The 21,760-nt window shown below is 35.1% G+C and overlaps 1 protein-coding gene across 4 annotated transcripts in view; it reads right to left on the reverse strand.

Annotated features, from left to right (window-relative positions):
• Positions 1 to 4,701: 4,701 nt before the first annotated feature.
• LOC123867144 overlaps positions 4,702 to 21,760 on the reverse strand; it is a 119,277-nt gene continuing 102,218 nt past the window's right edge. For 3 of the 4 annotated variants that reach the window (XM_045909026.1, XM_045909024.1, XM_045909025.1), the window contains 8 exons: positions 15,768 to 17,019; positions 15,561 to 15,694; positions 15,057 to 15,207; positions 12,980 to 13,109; positions 8,006 to 8,172; positions 7,598 to 7,717; positions 7,452 to 7,522; positions 4,702 to 6,824 (listed from right to left, as the gene is read on the reverse strand). In XM_045909026.1, coding sequence (XP_045764982.1) covers positions 6,143 to 6,824; positions 7,452 to 7,522; positions 7,598 to 7,717; positions 8,006 to 8,172; positions 12,980 to 13,109; positions 15,057 to 15,207; positions 15,561 to 15,694; positions 15,768 to 17,019 — 2,707 coding nt within the window. In that variant the 3' untranslated portion in view covers positions 4,702 to 6,142. The remainder of the gene's footprint in view (positions 6,825 to 7,451; positions 7,523 to 7,597; positions 7,718 to 8,005; positions 8,173 to 12,979; positions 13,110 to 15,056; positions 15,208 to 15,560; positions 15,695 to 15,767; positions 17,020 to 21,760) is intronic. The other variant, XM_045909027.1, reaches the window with a different exon arrangement.

Below are 21,760 nucleotides of genomic sequence, written 5' to 3' on the forward strand. Positions count from 1 at the left end.
TTGAGAACTCATTCGCCATTTTAAATCTATGTGTCAACTGTCATGTCAAATGTATGGTTCACCTTTAGGGCTGGCGCACATATGGCGGAGCGCAGCGCAGAGCATGCTCCCGAAGTTTTCTAATCGCGTGACACATTACGTGAATTTCTACCAGAAAATGCGCGAGCACGCGCGGGACTGCGCGAGGATGCGCGAGTATCCGCACGGATGCATAAATGATTTTAGATATTATTTCAATGAGGACAATGTTGATAATATTTTGATTGTGAAAAATGCTCTGCGCTGCGCTCCGCCATATGTCGCCGGCCCTTAAAATAAGGACTAAATTCGTACTGGACTAGATTCGTGTGCGAGTCCATTTTGAAATTTTTATTATTTGCTGTTGCTGCAAAACAGTATACAGTAGCGCAGTGGCGTGCAGATCATAAGGACATAAAAGCACTGCTTACCCTAGTTGTGATAAGTCAATGCTTATATTAATCATTACAACCTGCCAGTAAATAGGTTCCTATCCGAATGCTTACCCTGGCTTCAAACTCTGTGTATGCAACTTCAGTAACGATGTCGCCGCAAAAAGTATACAATAAAGATGTGTCCTCCCTTTGCTCACGATTCTGTATCGCTACTGTCGCGATTCAGAATCGCGTTCAAGATATGCGCGGCTGTATTGCTACAAATTGCTTAAGCAATTAAATATCACTTGCTTTAACGGTGAAGGAAAACATCGTGAGGAAACCTGCATGCCTGAGAGTTCTCCATGTTTTCAAAGGTGTGTGAAGTCTGCCAATCCGCATTGGGCCAGCGTGGCGGACTATGGCCTAAACCCTTCTCATTCTGAGAGGAGACCCGTACTCAGTAGTGGGGCGAAAAATGGGTTGATCATGATTGCTACAAAAAGCCGACGCGCTACGCCATGGGATTTCCGAGTAGGTATGTCTCACTGCCATACCTGTATGCACCTATGCCCATGCCTGCCCTGCCCTGCCTGCCCTGCCCTGCCTGCCCTACCCTGCCTGCCCTGAGCATATCTCAACAATGGCCGATAGATTTCGAGTATCCAGACACTTAGACGTCAGACCATGGCACTCCGGTTTTTTTGGTTTAAGGTTACCATTGAGTTATATTGATTTTTATTTTACAAAGATTTTGACAATGATAATGCTGATGATGATGAAAATGTTGCGGCACTCGATATCCATCAAAAAATTGTCGAGATATTCAGATTCGTTAAGCCTACTGATACGTGCCATAATTATTACTGCTCCATTGTAAATTTTACATGATACCGCTCATTAGGTAACTTCGTCATCGATTGTATATTTACAGTCATATACAGACAAATGATTGTCGATTATGAGATTTATTAAATATTATTATTACTTCTAAAAAAATTGGCGTTTCATTTACAACATTATTTCCTATTCTAATAAAATAACAAACATATTAATATTATGACTATTTTATTTGATAGAAATACTTATGGATAATATTATAACACATACTTTTATAACGTTTTATGGTAGGTATGATGGTAACTAAACTCCAAACTCATACACCGCATAATGTCGTACAAGAAAGAAAATATACCGAATTCCACAAGGCAACAATAGGGGATAGAAGCATATATGTTATGAGTAGGTAGATATTTGCCCTGCTAAGTTAAACATATTATTATTATATAGTGTCTTCCAAACGAGGTTTCTGTATTAGCATTTCCTATAAGTACCTATCCACCAAACGACCAAGGCAACAGTGAATAGAAATTACTTCGATAAATGCGTTCTATCTTAGACTCTAACTACTACTTACAAGTCGTGTCACAGGTAGTTATTGCATCATTAAAAAATACAATATTACAATAAATATAACACGATGTTTGAAATGTTATGGCTCTAAGATCTCGTTAAAAAAAAACACTTGTATGTGTGATTTTCATGTTCAAGATCACAATAATTATCATCTTGATCTTGCACTTAAAAAATCACAGTTTTTATACATATAATACTTGTATTACATATATTAATTATATGTATATATCTAGTTATGTTATACCTACATATATATAGAAAACAGAGGCGTGCACGGTGCACGCAATGTAGAAAAAAAGGCGGTCTATTATTTATTTAAAATATTTAAGAATTGTTGAATGGTTCTAGTGAAGGCATAGTTATATACTCACTAGGTACGGCCAATGAATTTTTAACCTGACAAAGATAGTAAATATAACTTTGTATTCGATTAATTATGACCAGCAATAAAACTACAATTTTTTACCATGATCCGACATCCAAAAGGGATTCAATGGAGTGGCACAGTAAGAGAGATCGGTACCAAACAAGTTAGCCAAAGCACTAAAAAGCTAATGGCTACAATTTTTTGAGACTGCCAGAGAATCTTTCTAATATAAGTCTGCGTCACAATCGCAATAAGTCACTTTAGTAAACGCAGCTTACTAAAGTTACTTATTTCGATAGTGACGCTGAATATTACTGAGAAAACACGATGCAAAAGAACTCGACGTAGGTACCTATGCGATTGCTTGAGCACCATGTCCAGTGCACACGGGTGCTTCTTCTAAGTCTTCGAAGTCACGGATTGTGGCTTGACAGATATAAGTCAATACCTTCATAGGCCCAAACTGGCCCCTCAGATTATTTTTTTCCTTTGAATCGGATGTATAAGAAAAAAAAGATTGGACTATAGGGTCGTTTTGGAAACAGTACGAATTGACCATATTTTTATGACCGGCGGAAGTAAAGCATAATTAAACATTCTAAAAAAAAGGGAAAGGATATTGAAAAATAATATTAGTTTTTTTTTTCAATTTCCTATCCTTCTATGTTAGGTTAAAAATTCATGGACCACAAATGAATTATAAATATTATGATGAATATGCAACAAATTTTTTTTTTGTTATTGCCTATCTACTTTTTTAATCAAACAGAATTTGATATAAAAAACTAAAACCAGTATTCTAACATTTATATCTTGCAAAATATAATATTTTCTTGTTAAAATCCATCTAAGTTCTATTTAATTTATTAAGTTTTTTATCTACTTAATTAGGTATTACCTACTCTGTATTTTATTATTTCAATATTTAAATATAGAGTGAAATGCATAAGACTTCATATATCACTAGATGAATCACATCCAATAGAACTACTTAAAAATAATATTTTAACCAATATATTAGTTTGGTCCAAAATTGAGTTTTTCTTGTAAAGTAACGAAATTATTAGTTTAGCGCAACACACACAACTGAAATTAAAGACGTAAAAAAGGATGATCGACTTCACAAGCTATTTAATGTATACTATAATTGTATGATATAATAGAACTGACTAACAGATTATTATCAACGTGCAATTCAAACCACTCTGTCTAGGAGCTTTATAGGTTCTCTTAATATTACCTATATGACGAGGATCCGCCACTAAGGATTTTCTAAATTTCCACCAGCGTGAAGCCAGGGCGAGTCAGCTAGCAAATTTTATATAAATTAATATACTTAACAGTTAAAACATTTGCACACAGTTGAATGCGCCCCTCTGTTAAAGTGAATTAGGTATTATAGGTATAAGTAAAGAAAAATTGTAATATGACCAAAGTCAATCGCCTGTATGCCATATTTTACTTTAAAAAAAAACATTTTCAACGATAATATGCTATCTAAAATATTTATTTTGAAAATAAGTGATATAAGAAAAAAGTTAGACATAGTGTATAGGTAAGCTATTCAGAAAATATTGCTTGTTTTTATTTTTCATTTAATTCTAATTAGTAGGTATAGGACTAAATAAAAATATTTTTTTTGTTAAAAGCGTGAATTTATGTTTAAATCTTTTTCAAGCGTATCCAACGCATTTCAGCATTGGACTAATATTTCTAGTAAAAAAATATGCATTTTAAAATAGACAAGACCATAATCATAATAATAATCAGTACTTTTATATGCTTTATGGGCAAGACAAGTTACTACGAGTCATTAAACTATCTTTAATGTGAAAATTATGTACAAGACGTGGTTTAAATTAACTATTGCAAGTTGTCTGGACATAAATATTAACAACTAAAAACTTCTGATTTTTATTTTTTTCTAAATTCTAATTTTGAACGCATTTATTATGTTACAAACTTTGATAGAGTCCCCGCTATTTCACATTCATTTTTTGATGTAAATATTAAATTATAATATGTAATGGGGTGTTAAGGAAAGAATTGCAGTGATTACAAGAAACAGAATTACAGTGATTGCCTTGCACTTTAAAGTGGGTATGGAACTTCGGCTCTCATCTTCACTGTAAGAAGATTGTAGTTTACGTCACAAGAGCCATACGACTCTTGTGACTTAACAGGGCTCTCTCCGTCACTCGTTTCATACAATCGTAGTTCCAATTTCATTTGAATATTAAGCAACCAAAGTCCATGAAATTTTGCAGACATATTCTAGAAACTAATATCCGTGTTTGTGGTGTTTTAGATTTTTCTAAAAATATGTAGTTTTAAAATTACAGGGGCTCAGAGATTTGTATGAAAATTTTAAAGACCGCGTAACTTTGAAACCGAATATTTTAACAGAAATCTGGAAAACCACAGACATAGATATTAGTTTCTAGAATATGTCTGCAAAATTTCATGGACTTTGGTTGCTTAATATTCAAATGAAATTGGAACTACGATTGTATGAAACGAGTGGAAACTAGTGACGGAGAGAGCCCTCTTAAGTATATTGGAGCCGTACATTATGTACAACAATGAACTAATAAGTAATACGTATGGTAAGAATCTATTTTAATTATCCGTGTTTATAATATTTTCTGAATAACATGCAGGTGCAATTTAGGACAATATATAATTGATGATTAAATATATAGATAGAGAAGTTAGAGGAATATTCTAAACTAAAATCTAGGGTGCAACTCTAGGGTAAAATCGTGTATTACTTACCTATCTACTGAGTTTATGGCAGTATTGTTTGCTATTTTATCTTAAATATTGATTAATATTTCGTCTCCATCGTGTACTTAGAATTTATCTACATAATTTCAAGCAAATGTCTTGAGCTTTATTTACACTGAAGAAGGATGTACATTGTGGTGGTTTTCTGTTTCAATAGTTATAACAGAAAATAATAAATCGATATGATACTTTTTACCTGGGTATGGCACTCTTTTATCATTTGAATGGAATGGGAATGTCGATTGAAAGATTGAGATCTCAGAAAATTGTTTACTATTGACAGTTTACTAATTTTAAAATTTTCGCTCAAACTAACAAAATTAAATTTAAAAATGTCACGTCTAATAGATTAAATTTAGTAGTAACACATAGTAATATATTTTATGACTAATCTAGCAGGGTATAACTCGAAAATTATTTGATATAACAAGTACTAGCAGATAGTCTCTATTATATTGCTTTTGTTCAAATTCTATTTCTTTCCAATACCTGTTGTAGTTCAGATAATATACCTAATATTAATTATTATTACAATATCGCTCAAGTTGTATTAGTATTTCGTAATAATAAAAAAATACTACTTATATCCTTGTATTATCATGTTCTTCTCTTGACTGTACCTACCATTAATTCCAAATAATTAAGCATAATGTTTTATTTCATTTTATGATTTATCAATAAACTACCATAATATAGAAACTACTACATAAAAAGAAATGGATCTTTCACTGTCTAGACTAACAATAGAATAAAGCACTTTGAATGTGGTCATAGCTATAATTATAATAATTATCAACACTTAAAAATAAACGAATTGATTTCATACCTCTTATGACTATTAATCGCTTCTTATATCGATTTTATGGACGTAAAAATCTCAAAATTCAGTATCTCTATAGTACCTGTTAATTTGGTTGATGCGAATCATATTTATAAGAAACGATGATACTAAGCCTCTATACAATAATAACAAGACACTCAAATGAACACTGGATTTTAGTAACGCCTGCTACGAGTAGATCCGCATCAAACAATGTTAAAAGGTACCATCCCAAACTTTACGAACAGTTTCTTGAAAAAACTCCAATGCATCCTAGCCACGCGCCCAACTGCTATGAGGAATATGAAGTGATTTTCCTACTAAAAATTTCCTTTCCAGATCAAAATTTAGTGTACTCGTTCATCCAGGATCTCGTTTTGGATCTAAGCATGCTCTTCTCTCTTGTAATGCTGCTAATAGAGCTTCTCTAACTTCTCGTTCTGAACTTCGCCATAACCGAATAAGTTCATCTTCTGATAATAGAGATAATTCTGATCTTGCTCCTGGTGGAGACACTCTTGGGTAAGGTGGTGCAGGTGGGAGATCAGCTTCTTGGGAAACCATTATCTCGATACTGGCTCGATGACTAGGCGGATCTACAGATAAGTAGTTTTGTGAAGATTCTGATACGTCTTGATAAGATCTGGTCGAGGAACCTTCTGGCCTCCTTACCATTGGTGACGGCGTCCGGAGTCTTGTGTTAATGTCCGGAGGAGAATTTGTCAAGAAACTAACATCTCGACTTAATCGTCTACCAATATTCATGCTGGTCTTCTCGTATATAGATGCCGAATCTGATCCTAAGACTGAATCAGTACTGAATCGACGAACATTGAGACCCGCAAGGCTACATCTTTTTCTTCGACCTCTGGGGGAACGAAGCTGGCGTGGAGATCTATTTTGTCGTGGAGACCGGCTAGAGACTTCAGGAGATGGTGAAAGGAATTTTGACTCCGTGATTTCTTCAGACACCTCAGATATTTCAACCGCGACGTTTTCTTTTATCGAATCCAAAGAGTGGTCACGACCGCCTTGTTGAACTCTGTAAAAACATCATTATTATGCATAACATAATAAAAATTTATATTTGATTTTTTTATTTCGTTACCTATGCGTTCGCTGCATCGTTCGTCTGATTGAGAGTGAGAGTTGAAATTTTGTAGAGTTGTTGTAGGCACTCAATAAAGTTTCTGACATAGTATTTCCATCAATGTACAAACGTATAATGTATGCTTGGCATAAGTAAGTTGGTAATAAAATAATAAGCTCCGGGCCTGTTTCACAGCCTTCTGATAACTTTTATCTAACAAATAAATTTGACATTATATAATACAATCAATCCCAATGCAAAAAATGTCATAACGTCAAAATTCGTTCGATTCCGTTTATCTAGAAGTTGTGAAACAGTTCAGTGTCGCAGATAGATCGACATTTTCACTCCACTTTCATCAACGTTTCTGATACTAACCGCTAAGGTGTGGAATGCTCTTTTGCCATTCGTGTTTCGTGCCACATATTAACCTAAATTCCTTCAAGGCAAGAGTGACTAGGCAATAGGCATATTCTAAGCAAGTGCGTTCCAACTTAGACCTCATCATTGCTCTTCATTAGGCACGATTGTCACCAAGTGTTCATAACAAAATATTATAAGCAATAAAATATTTCTTACCTCCTGATTTCTTGTATCATCTCAAAGAATTGCGCTTTGCTCTTTCTTCTTCTACGCTGTTCGTGTTCCTTCTGAAACAAATGCATTTCCTGTCGTAATCTGATAAGATGAGATTTATATTTATACCTAATTCGTATAAGTCTTACCCTTTTGACACTCTTCTGAAACAACGAAGTGAAATGACCTTGGCGAATAGTGTTGACTAGTTCTCTAGCTGCGTGGTGCGGTGACACCAGTTCAACGCAATTGATAAATCGATAGAGTTTCTGAAAAAATTAAGCAAATAATAAAACTCGGAGGGTAATGGAAACAGAGATTACCCTAAGTCTTCAAAGATAAGTGGGTCATTGTCGCTAAAAGCCACCGTCCTCCACGGCTTGCTTGACAAGATTTGTATGAACATTAAGATAGCGCTTGAGCGGAAAATTTCGTAAAGAACAATTACGTCCCTCAAAAAATTAGTTAATACTGATAATTTAGTGGTGTACCTATATTATTTTAAAAGGAATTGCATCTAGTCTAATTTCTTCAATTCATTCAACCTAGGAACTTACTTGGCTAAAAAACATAATATTTCTGCTTCTCCAGATCGTTCCTTTGGGCTGATGACGCAATACGGGAAGAGTGTACTTGTAAAAGAGGTGTTCCAAAACCAATATGAGACATCCGACGATCATCCCCACTCCTAGAAGAATAAAAACACCGGCTACTGCGGCTACGCCTAAAAACGAGAATCATAATTATTTTAAGTACTTACCTACTTATTCTTAAAAACTTTTTTATATCCTCTAATAAAAACCACGGTTGACTATAATGCTTTGGCTCATCCGATCGATTTAGATCGGATATCGGAGCATCCAGGCATATGCTACTTTTTATACGATAGAAATAAAGAATTCCCACGGGATTTTTGAAACACCCATTAATCCATGCGAATGAAGTCAAGGGTATCACCTAGTGAAAAATAACTTAAATTATTTAGACGTTTTATGAAAATACCGATAAAACCGATAGTAATGGACGGTCTAATACGACCATACCTATACAAAATTTCCAATGGAATGGAAAATACAGTAAGCCTTCGATAATTAGTTTAATGTTGCGATTAATGGCGTTGAAATAAATCGCGTCGGTTATCTAATGAGGTGTAGTATCCATTACGCTGATTTATGATAATAATATATACCTAATTCAGTTTTAAAAACTATACTTAATAAAGTGAATTACCTATATTGTGATCGATTTAGAAAATCTATCAAGCTATCTCTATTATTATTCTTATGCAATACAAGTGTAAATTAAAAATTTTCATCACCCCCGACCAGTGAAGGTTACAGTAACTAGAAAAGAGCTGATAACTTTCAAAAACTTGGAGTTTTCCAAACATTTTCCAAAACATCATTTTTAAATAAATAATAATGTATATCTAGGCAACGTCCATCTTGACAGCTTTACATTTGTCAATTGACTTAATATTAAGAACCTAACGATTATGTAACCTTCTTTTCTACAAGAAAACTAGAAAAGAGCTGATAACTCTTAAACGGCTGAACCAATTTTTTTGGATTATAGCTAAGAACACTCTCGATCAAGCCACCTTTCAAACAAAAAAAACTAAATTAAAATCGGTTCATTCGTTTAGGCGCTACGATGCCACAGACAGATACACAGATACACAGATACACAGATACACAGACACACAGATACACAGATACACAGATACACAGATACACAGATACACAGATACACACGTCAAACTTATAACACCCCTCTTTTTTGGTCGGGGGTTAAAAACGCATACGATAGGTTCCGTACAAATAATACAAGAAATAACACTTCTTATTTAATTTGAGATGTAACCACAAATTCACAGTTTTCACATTTTTTCTTTCACATGAACTTTAAGAGGGCTCTCTCCGTCACTCGTTTCCACTCGTTTCCTACAATCGTAGTTCCAATTTCATTTGAATATTAAGCAACCAAAGTCCATGAAATTTTGCAGACATATTCTAGAAACTAACATCTATGTCTGCGGTTTTCCAGATTTCTGTTAAAATATTCGGCTTCAAAGTTACGCGGTCTTAAAAATTTCATACAAATCTTTGAGCCCCTGTAATTTTAAAACTACATATTTTTAGAAAAATCTAAAACACCACAGACACAGATATTAGTTTCTAGAATATGTCTGCAAAATTTCATGGACTTTGGTTGCTTAATATTCAAATGAAATTGGAACTACGATTGTATGAAACGAGCGAAAACGAGTGACGGAGAGAGCCCTGTTAAGAGGGCTCTCTCCGTCACTCGTTTCATACAATCGTAGTTCCAATTTCATTTGAATATTAAGCAACCAAAGTCCATGAAATTTTGCAGACATATTCTAGAAACTAATATCTAATCGAGATTCGAATCTGCCATTTTTTCTATCATCATCATAGTGATGAATTTCAATTATAATGTCGATAATAAAATTTAATCCATACCTATTTTATTAATTTGAAGCGAAATAATTGCATCCATATCCATACTAATATTATAAATGCGAAAGTGTGTCTGTCTGTCTGTCTGCTACGTTTTCACGGGCCAACCGCTGAACCGATTTTGATGAAATTTGGTACAGACATGGGCTACATCCCGGGGAAGGACATAGGCTACTTTTTATCCCGGAAAATCAAAGAGTTCCTGCGGGATTTAAAAAACCGAAATCCAGGCGGGCGAAGCCGCGGGCATCTTCTAGTTAAAGATATAAAAAAGGATAAAATCACCGCAACGCGTGAAGGTGCTAATTTACTCTGACCTATTTCACGTAACACTTTTATAAGTGTGATGAAAGCGCGCGACATATTATACTACTACTTTTAATTACCATAAAAAATTTAAGGGCAAGTACAGGAACAGTTGATTATTTTAAATATGCAATCAGATATTTTTTCGTAGAGCTGTTAAGATTTGAATTTGAAACAATATTGTTATATTTAAAAAAAAATTACAAAATCAATTGCATCGAAAACTCATAAAATAAAATGTTTCCGAAGCAAAAACTTCACCTAGATATTTTTAACTACGCGATACAAGCGGCGCTCTGGTTCCAGTTAACATCAGATCGAAGTTTAATATTGAGGGTTAAATGGTTTGTCCAGCAATTCCTGTCAAACGCTCTGTGCAATTGTGACCGTTAATTCTTTTACGTGCATCGGTTCAACGAAGAGTAAATTCAATAATCCTGTGATATATTATACTAGCTGATACCAGCGACTTCGTTCGCGTGTATGTAGGTTTTTTAAAATTCCCGTGGGAACTCTTTGATTTTCCGGGATAAAAAGTAGCCTATGTGCTAATCCAGGGTATAATCTATCTCCATTCTAAATTTCAGCCCAATCCGTCCAGTAGTTTTTGCGTGAAGGAGTAACAAACATACACACACACACACATACAAACTTTCTCCTTTATAATATTAGTGTGATTACACTTTTAACACTAGTTTATTTTTAACATATTTATGATGTATGCCGTTGGCATAAACCTAATTTTGTATGGACGGGCAAACTTCGTGATTCGATGTCTCATTACTATACTTGCAGATTTTAGTAACTTCAGAGTCAAATGCTTGGAATAACATAATCTGTCTTAACATTAAAATCACTATTAAGTAAGTTCGCAAGAAGTACCCTTTTCTTGACAGACACGACAAACAGACTGACAGGTGGACAGACAGACAGATAGACAACAAAGTGATCCTATAAGGTTTCATGCCATTTGAGGCAAGGAATCCTAAAAGTATAAATCAAAGTTTAAATAGATAAGTTTGTTATTTTATAATAACAAAAAAATGAAAAGCATTTTTCATGCAACGTTCAGAGCCCATGAATCCACGTAATGAAGTAACAATAGCCGACAGCCTTTTCACTTTTAATTTTCTTGTCCCTCAAAAAGTTTATCCAAAATAAGAGGTAACAACGCTTCCCGTTAGGTCACACTTGAGACATGACGCTTGACTTATTTACTGTACCCAACTTTTTGTAGGTCTAATGAGAAAGGATAGAGGCACACAAAAGACGATAAAAAGAGCTACTGTTCTAAGAGTAACTCTACGTGAACAAGAGATAAGATCCATAGAAAAGCCACTATTACCGACATCATCAACAAGTTGCACAGCAATAAAAATAGCAATAGATATCCAAAACGTTTAACGCGTTCTATGAGTTCTATGGGCATAAATAAAATAAATGAATATAAATACTATTTTACTGCAATAGAGCGACACAGTACAATTTTAAAGTGTTAAAAAATGTAACAGAGAACACAATATTATCTTAACAATAACAAAAAACAACTGTATTTTTATAATTTTTTGATAGTGTTTTACCTACACTTCAAGGAAATTTCTAAATATTTTTTATATAAACCCCAATAAAAGGATCGCCTCAGAGTAGCGTTGTTTTTTTTTTGGCGACCCCACAAACGTTCGATGTCCCTTAGTGAATCTCGTTTTGGCAAGTGTACCTGTTCGGCTATACAGCAAGAAGACAAAACAATTTTGAAACAAAAAGTCCCTAGTGCGGTTTTATACTTAGATACCTCCGTGGCGTCTCATTTTTTTCAACGATAAATTCCATGTTTAATCTTTTAGCTCGGCTGCTAGTAATACTCCCTTCCCTTCGCCCAGAGGGGTTGGATTAACGCGAGGGTGGTGATAAATTCTAATGAAATTTCCGCCTGAAACGTAGCATCTGACTATGTTGATATAAACAACATAAACCAAAATAGTGTGCAATTTCAGTGTAGGTAACTAACAAGAATAGCTTGTACATATCGTTCTGAATTAGGACTTTGGTTTTATTTAAATACTAGGCGTTTTGTTTAATACCAAGGGAACTTCGATTTTTCGGGCTAAAAAGTATCGATATATATATAAGATCCATATCGATTACTCATATGTACCAAACATATTATGATACCTGCAACTTCATCCATGTGGAATTGTGTTTCTTAAAAAACCCGTAGGAATTCTTAATTTTCCGCGAAAAAAGTAGCCTATGTCCATCCCCGAGCTGCAAGCTATATCTTTACCAAAGTTGATACTTATTTTCGCCTCTTAGTAAGTAAGGACTATTGACACAGTTCATTCTGCTAGTGGCCTGTAAGGCTGCCATACACAAGTTATGGAAGGAATTAAAATTATTTTTTTGGAATTAATTTTTAGAATAGAATAGACTTCATTCAAATAAACTTTTACAAATACTTTCGAATGGTCTTAATAATTTACCACTGGTTCGCAATACCATTCCTACTGAAAAAACCAGCAAGAAACTCGGCGGTTTTACCAGGTTAAGGAATAAAAAAGGGGCAAACAATTAATAATTAAGTATGAACAAAAATGCTCTTTGAAGCAAATATTTTTACTTTTTTATATAAAAATTCTTTTATCTACTTCTTTTTAAGAATTACAAAAATATGTGCGAATTGTATTCAAAGAGTAAGTAAGCAGGTATTATAAGGATCTAAGAGTTTGAAGAATGTATTCTTACCGAGAGGTTTCGGTTGGATGCCATAATCCGGGCTTAACTTGAAGCACGGCAGAGCCCCATACCACTTTTCCGTGAGAATATCCATGTATCCGTTCGAGGAATACTTAGCTATCACAGCTGATATGCTATCCTGCAATTATGGAACATTGTTAAGTTGATATTAGCTGATATCTTTTTTCAAAGAGTTCACATCGTATTAAATAAATAAATATGTTTGTGTGAGTGATGATTCCAATTTTGTACATATTCTACATAGTGTTATGTATTCTACATAGTGCTACCTACCTATAAAGTGGTATATACTACCAATCTGTAGCTATGTATCATAAAATTCACATTCCGTATGTTTATATCGGAAAAACTCAAAAATTTGATAGATTGACTCGAATTTTATACACAACGTTGAATTTCTAAATAAGAGTGTTTTTGTTTTGTACAATTTATCCCAAAGTTTCCACAGGTACAGGAAGTAATTACTTCCCCTTATAATTAATATTAAACTGCGCCACAGTGAAGTGTGGTTGAGTAAGCTAGCCAGGCTAGAATCACAATTATTAATACCTTAAAACGCTTCTATAATACTAATACAATAATAACTATTATCAATTCAATAATAATGCATTTGAATTCACATCACGCTCCTGCCATTTCTCACTGTTAACAAAGCTTCGTACAAGCGGTATTTCATAGCAAGTTATATCAGTGAGGACGAAATAAAAGTACTACCCGTTGATTTATGTCACTAGCACTAGCGGGGGAGCCGGCGGCAGTTTAGTATGGTTTAACAATCGTTGACAAAAATATAAATTACTTATTCACTTTATATAATCGAGATGAGCTCGTATCGAATTAGCTCTGTTTATAATGATTTTATTTACAAAAGTAACAATGTTTGCTTTCATCTCTTCCAGGCAACCAAAACCAAGCAACTTTGTACCTATTTGAACTTTCCTACTATAAACTGAGATAGCTCGACGTGTCGGGAGTGGTTCTGTAGCAGCGAATGTTACTGATAAATGAAAGGCTGCTTACATATTTACACTTTGTATTATATGAACTATTATTTACAATATGGCTGTAGTTATAATTAAAACTGTGGTATAAAACGAGGGCCGGAGCTCGATGCGTGACCGAGGTGTTTCGGTCTTGGTGTCTCTGAGGTGAATTAGTTGCCCGGGGTTCGTCTAGGCCCGTAGGAGATTCGAATCGTTCCGTATCCAAATCGTGTTCTAAGTGACAGCTGCAAAGTGTGTTGCTTTCTTCGCAGCTGGCTGCATGCCTCTACAGTTCGGATATCAATGTATTTAACCACGTCAAGATAAAATGACGTAGAAAGAAGCGATATAACCGATATAATATACAGGCCATACGACACTTGGCTATCGATCACACCATTAGGAGGTTTCTGCGTCATCCATCAATCTTTACGTGCTAAGATCCGCAGTCGTTTCGCTGTCACTGAGCCTATCTACGACCTTCTTCATGTAATATGTAGGCTTCGCTAATATGAAGCCGTTACTCAGTACGGCCATTAGTATGTACCAACAAGATATACGTATGTACACCTAAACGGAGGCTCGAATGCAAAAGTTGATAAGTCATAAATCCTTATTTTTTTTATTTGATGTGCATTTGAATATTGTAATAAACATTTCTTATTAATAATAAATATTCTTGTTGAAGCAGAAAAGAAGTAAGACGAATAACATTTTGTTTTAGCCTTTATTGCCATTTCAAAAATAACATCAAGTTGTAATTAAAAATTTAGAAACGCGACTGTCCTGCCAAAGGATAGTAACACTTGATACAGCTTCCATAATTGAATTTTTTTCAAGAATGTATAACCCCATAAGTACATTCAAATCTGTTCAGGTTTTTAAATGTTAGGGCGAAATAAAGAAACTCATATAGGCGCATACATCCTGAAAGTTATACTTTTTTTGGGCAGTTTTGTTCATGTAAAAATGAACTTAGACATTTTTTGTATTGGAGTTTCCAAATAAAGCCACGGACGATGAATTAAATATCGTGTGAGGTCATAAGATGTGATTTATTTGAGAGCTTTTTTATTACTTACCTTTAATGGGAATCCCTTTGACATGCCTATAGCGTAGGTGTCCTTTGTAAGGGCATGGTCTCCCACTCGCTGGAGTTTACAGCCATGATCTGTGGCGCGGTAGTAGTCTAAAACAGTTGTGTCGGCAATGAATAGGTCCAAAGTTCCATTCCTATAATAGAAGTTATCGTTAGATCTGTAGAACATAATCTAACTTAATTGACTATAAAGGCTCGCGCACATTGCAGCCGCGGCAAGCCGCAGCGCAAAATTGGTCATTACCACACCACATTATGCGGTGCGACTTACCTGTAGTGAGAGATAGTTCTTACAAAGTGTACGAAAATGATGCAGGGGATTTTAACAATGCGAAGCGTTGCGTGCGGCCCGTTCATATGTGTTCGAAACCTTTAACTTATTTTTATAGCTCAATAAGTTTTGAATACTAAGCCATCTTTATAGCTTCTTCAGTTTCTCTCAAATATTAAAAAGCATGGTATTAAATAGATAAGTATGTATCCTCACCTAAGTCGTTGAATTCCTTCCTCAATGTCTTGAAGGGCATAACGGCGCATTTGTTGCGCCAGCTGTGGATTATTTCGTCGGACGTAATATTCCGCTACCGACGATCGTGGCGTCCCTACTCGTAATGACAGCCACTGAAATTTATGAAACTTTGTTACTAATTACAACATAATATTTATTGAACCGTATTAAACTTTTGGCACATACATTGCTCCTTCCTTGGTAGTCGTCAACGGCGTTGTGAAAAAACAACCCGGCTATGAGGGCGGCGATGTTGGCAGTGTAGCTGGCGACAAATATCACAGAAAATCCACCCCATACATTTATGAGGAACTTATTAGGCCAACTTTTAGGTGCTTTGAACGCCACTAAATGTCCACACAGTAAGCCCCACATTACCCACAGAGCACTAGAAATACTAAAATTTTTCGATCTCTGCCGTCCCCATGGATTCAGGCCAAATGGAGATAGCCATTCGTATATTGCTACAGCAATAGCTGTTACATTAAGAGAGGTGAATATTGCAATCCACAATTCAGGTGAAAACGGTAACAAAAATGCCAATAGGGGTATATCCGGTCTCTGATTTGGGGCTGCCAATATCGATATTCCGCTAAAAAAATAAGGTTGACTGAAATCAATTACTTCGGCTCGCGCGGCTGATACGCTAAGTGCTGCAAATGACATATGAGCCGCCCCAGAAACTAAATCTCCAATAATACCGTCCCACTTTTCGAGATTTTCTTGTGGGTCTTCATCAAACGTATATGGCCTCTTATTTTTATCTTTATCTTCCCATATTCCTCCATAACTGTTTTGATACCGTGAAAAGTAAGTTTCTTGATTCGTCCAAAAATCTTTATCGACATTTTTATCTTCGTTATACCTTCGATATGGTTTCACTAATTTCCTGGCCCCATATAGGCCATCTTCTACGATATATAAATGAAAATCGAATTCTAGTTCTTGTGCAATATTTTCTAATAGATCCATGGCTAGTCCATAACAACAATGAGTAGCCATTTTCCAAATAGTGTTAGGTTTAGGCGTCGGGAAAAAATAATCATCTACATCTGGGCCGCCTTCTCTTTCCAAGTCATTGAAGGCAAGAGTGAGATTATCTTTATCAGACGTTTGTGGACGATGACAAAGTAATCCTCTTAAGCATTGGCCATCTTCATCAAGTTCACCTTCCATTACAAAAGGTGGAGCTAAGGCTGTGACTATACGAAAAACTGTGCGAGCACCGGATGATTGTCCATGAGCAACAAGACGCCCTCCTGGCCATACAATCGTGTGCAAACTGACACTACGGCCTAAAACATGACCCACTTCTCTCCATACATTTCTACCTTCTAGGTCTGATACTAAATTTAAAAATGAAAATTTCGCTGTCAATGATGGTTCAGATCGTCCTGCACCTCCAGCTAAGGCTGATGCTGATGCTATCCGCATCTCCCTGGAAAAAAAATACTCATATTTATACCAGACCAGCGTGGCTATACTTACTGGAACATATTTTCATAACCTTTGTTTATATTCGATTTTTATACTTTTAAGTTATACTACTTTATTTGAAAAGAACTACTTTTAAGATGTCAGAGTTGGCGTACTACTAGACAGTAATTGTCACTGTAATTTAGCTCTATTATAATTACCGCGGGAAGAAATGGATGTGGATAGAGTTTTTAAAGTCTTATCTTCTTAAACTGCTATGCATATAGGAGGTTTTAGTAGGTAATTTATAAAAGTCTATTAAGTTTTTCCATAAACGGAATTAGACTTAGTTTAGATTAGTTCGCCAGATTTAGAATTTTTTAAATCCCAAGGGAACTCTTCGATTTTCAGGGATAAGAAGTAGCCTATATAGCGTATACGTATGGGATGCAAGCTATCTCTGTATAAAATAGATGATGCATGCGGCTTAAGCCATGTGGCATTAGGTTTTTAAACTCGTGGGAACTCTTTGAACCGAGATAAAAAGTAGCCTATGTTCTTCCCCGGAATACAGGCTATATCTGTAACTATCATAGGTTTAAACTTTAAAGGAGAGGCCTTGAAAATCTAGCAGACAGATATAAAGCCACACTTTCGCATTTATAATAATTATTAGTCTTAATTTAAGTATGGATTAAGCCTCATTTACACTAGAACTTTTTAACGGACTGGAAATACATTTGTTCCTCGTGTAAATGAGGCCTTACTCAATATGTATTTAATTATTGCATAAAACGACATAACTATTTGACACATTAATCGTCATGTCAGGTAGGTATAGCCATGATCTATGCATGCAAATGTAGACAGATCAGCTTGCATTCTCTTTTGATCTGCACCCTACAAATACTGGTTGGCTAAACTTGCCTACAAAGGTTTCTTTGTAAAGCCTTCGAAGTTCGAACATCATGCACTTTTTTTTGCTACATATCACAAAAGCCGCAATTAAAACGGTAGACGTCAATAAATGAGAGTTTAGAGCACATAAAAACGGCTTTACTATTGACCTGACCTACATAGGCCGCCCTTATTTTGAGACGAACAAGTAGGAAGTATCCGCTTCAAGTCATGTCAATGGAAGGGCATCATTCTGTTGAATCAGCATGCTCAGTCTGGCTGTCGGCCAAAATTTGCTTCCGTAGGTCTATCGAATTTATGATAACATGATCGAGTTGGATGTTACCCAAAAGAAAGTTTTTTTTAATATGTTTTTCTGTATATTATGTAAGAAAAAGTTAGCAGACAGTAAGGATTGCCGGCTGAAGTACAAAACTTAAAGCTGGGGCCACAGCTGCACGTCATGAGCATAGGACGCAATATGTGATGCGTCTACGACGCGAATTTATACGTGCAAAGTGCAAACACACAATATGGCACTAGTAAATATCGTAGAATGTGATCGCCACACGGTTGATGTTCCCGCTTCGTAGTCGCTTTGGCCTCACAGGTTTGGATGCTGCTTTAAACTTTTAAATACAATTTTTTTTTTAATTTTCAAATTTAATTGTAATATCAAGAATTAAAATTTCATAATTTGTAAATTAAAGTCATTAACATTAGTTTAGTTCATACATCTAACGACACCCTCAGCACTATAAGGACCATGTCGATGACATGACCTTCATGCTTTTATCCATCTTGCAACTGTCCAACGCACTTTAAACTAAAATATAAACATTGAAAGGACATGCACGAGGACAATAATTTATCTGTTCATGAGATTTCCACTGAAAGCCCTAGAATGTGAAAACAAAAAAAAAACTCATAAAAAGCAAAGTAGGTTTCGTAACTTTATAATATTCTGATTCCTGCAATCGTAGCCAAAATGGCGGCTAGTGTAAAACAAATGAGGAAACTTCCCGCCAAAAGTAATTTAACTGTCAGTTTGGACGAAAGACGCAATTAGTTACATGTCACCGAGACATTAACCCCTGAACCACTCTCCCTGAAACCAAGCTAAAATGTTTCAATATCGTCAACGATAAAACCTTTTATCCGCGACTTCTGACGCATTTAGTTGAAAATATTGCGATTTTGAACACCGGCTCAGTTGACCATAAAATTCATTTGAATTATTTATGTCCAGTAAACCAACAGTATATTTCCTGTAATTTTATATTGAAAAGTTATCCCTACTAGATACTTCATAAATAGGGAAGACCATTCGTTTCTAACTGATTTCAAAAAGGAAGGTTTTCAATTCGGTGCGCATTTTTGTACCAACATTTTATAGAGAGACAGCCAGCGAGGGCCAGACCTTTAAAAGCTGAAAATTTCTCTGCATATCCCCATCATCATATTCCCAACAGGGAAGGCCTTTACGCCTTGTTACTTGTTATCTCTCAATACCATCATGATCCAAATAACTTCACCTCAACTTTATGTTTTTCGCTATACGATTGAAATTGGTAAAATGAAAAAACAAAGATGAAACTCAAAGAATGGATCGCGCTGAAATAGGCTGTGGTTGCCGCCTTTAGGTATGCCCAGTAAATAAAGTTTAGTTTGAATTCTTGAACGCGGCGCCTCTACCGTTTTGGAGCCCATAATTTTTCTAAAATATTTTTTAAGTCCGTAAATTTATTGTCACATAGAAAGTTTATACTTGTTTAAATAAAAACAGATTTATTAGGTAAACAAATAATTTACCGATCATGCTCTCTTTGCTCAAGTAGGTACTAGCTGTTGAAGAGAGTTCTTGTGGGGGCTTTTTTTTTAATAAGCAACGTCAACAAAGTTGCAGTAATTTTAAAGATTTACCTCACTTTAATATTACTTCGACTTCCATAATAACAATTACATTCCACTTTCAGGGAGTCGCATAGTAACTATTGTATGGCTCTTTGCTCCGTAAACATGTAACAGTGTTAAAGTTTTGCTCGGGGACAAGCAACCCTTTTGCATATTTTATTCTATTTGGGATGGAGAAACAAGTGCCACAATGTATTGTGGTTGGGCAAAACATGATATCTACAAGTTGGATACAATTTTGTTTAAACTTGTTCATTCAATCAATATTTAGTTTAGAAGTCTTAGTTAGCAATTTAGGTTAGAAATTCCCATTTTTAGTTGGTTCATCATCAACTAATTTCTAGCACGGGTCTTCCTTCAGAATGAGAAGGGTTTGACCATAGTCCACCACGCTGGCCAAGTGCGGATTGGCAGACTTCACACACCTTTGAGAACATTACGGAGAACTCTCAGCCATGCTGGCTTCCTCATGATGTTTTCCTTCAGTTACTAACTTTTCTAAAGCAATATTAATTGAATTGAGAGAATAGGTTTCCAATTTTAGTTTACAAGTTTAATGTTATAATCATAGATATGTAAGGATGAGCCCATCGAAGAAAAAAAAATGCGCTCACAAAGTCAATAGAATCTGCAAAAGTCTATTGACTTTGATCTATGGTTATTGGTTATAATACATTACAATACGAAGATTAGGTACCTACGTTCTTTAAATTTTCATAAAGTAGTGACTATATTTTATGACAAAATTCGGAAACTTAGTCCATTTTATTCAAGGTGAAAATGCAATGTGCACAAAAGACAACTTTATAGCGTAAAGCTGAGCTCAAACGACCTGTGGGATTACAATAAATTCTATAGATACCAACATAAGCTGAATTTTATGTCGAAATTTAAATATCGTTTGGCAACTTGTTTGTTGGAGTTGCATACAATTAAGCTTCACTTAAGTGAGCCTTACTTTTGTTAGGATGCTCGACATTGTAGGTAACTGTCTCTCACTCGTTTCCACTCGTTTCATACAATCGTAGTTCCAATTTCATTTGAATATTAAGCAAACAAAGTCCATGAAATTTTGCAGACATATTCTAGAAACTAATATCTGTGTCTGTGGTGTTTTAAATTTTTCTAAAAATATGTAGTTTAAAAATTACAGGGGCTCAAAGATTTGTATGAAATTTTTTAAGACAGCGTAACTTTGAAACCGAATATTTTAACAGAAATCTGGAAAACCACAGACATAGATATTAGTTTCTAGAATATGTCTGCAAAATTTCATGGACTTTGGTTGCTTAATATTCAAATGAAATTGGAACTACGATTGTATGAAACGAGTGGAAACGAGTGACGGAGAGAGCCCTCAAGTTAAAGTCTTTACCAAGTAGATATATTTGTTTGATTCGTGTCATGGTTTTAGAAAAACTAGAAGCTTAGAGTAATGTCCTTATCACTTAGTTATATTTATCTAGTCTTTTATAATCTATGAATGTAGTTTATTCCTTGGTGGTAACCACAGATATTTAGGATGAAATATACCTCGCCTTATGTTCACGTAAAATACGAGTAAAATGTCAAGTGAACTTCAGAGATAAGAGCATGAAAGAAGAATGAATCAAATAACAAAGAATTCAACTTGTATTAAATCGCAAGCCATTGGAACCGGCTTAATACTGTCTCTGATATAAACCGACCAACCTTCGCCTTTTAGATAGAGGGACGTAAAAGTAATCTCGAGCCGTTGTCGGACGCGCTAGTCAATTTGCTTTTATGATGATGCTCCACGCTTGTTACCATTCCATTCTGTAGTGTATCTCCTTGTTTTAAATGCGAAGGCTTTTGAGCAATTTAAAGTTTTACTTAGCGTAATGAGTTAAATTGCAGCTTTTTCGTTGGCACGACACATAAGTAGTACCTATACACACTGTTTGAGGTAAGATAGATTTTAAGAGTTATTT

Source organism: Maniola jurtina, chromosome 7, assembly GCF_905333055.1.
Source record: "Maniola jurtina chromosome 7, ilManJurt1.1, whole genome shotgun sequence".
NCBI classification, from domain to species: domain Eukaryota; kingdom Metazoa; phylum Arthropoda; class Insecta; order Lepidoptera; family Nymphalidae; genus Maniola; species Maniola jurtina.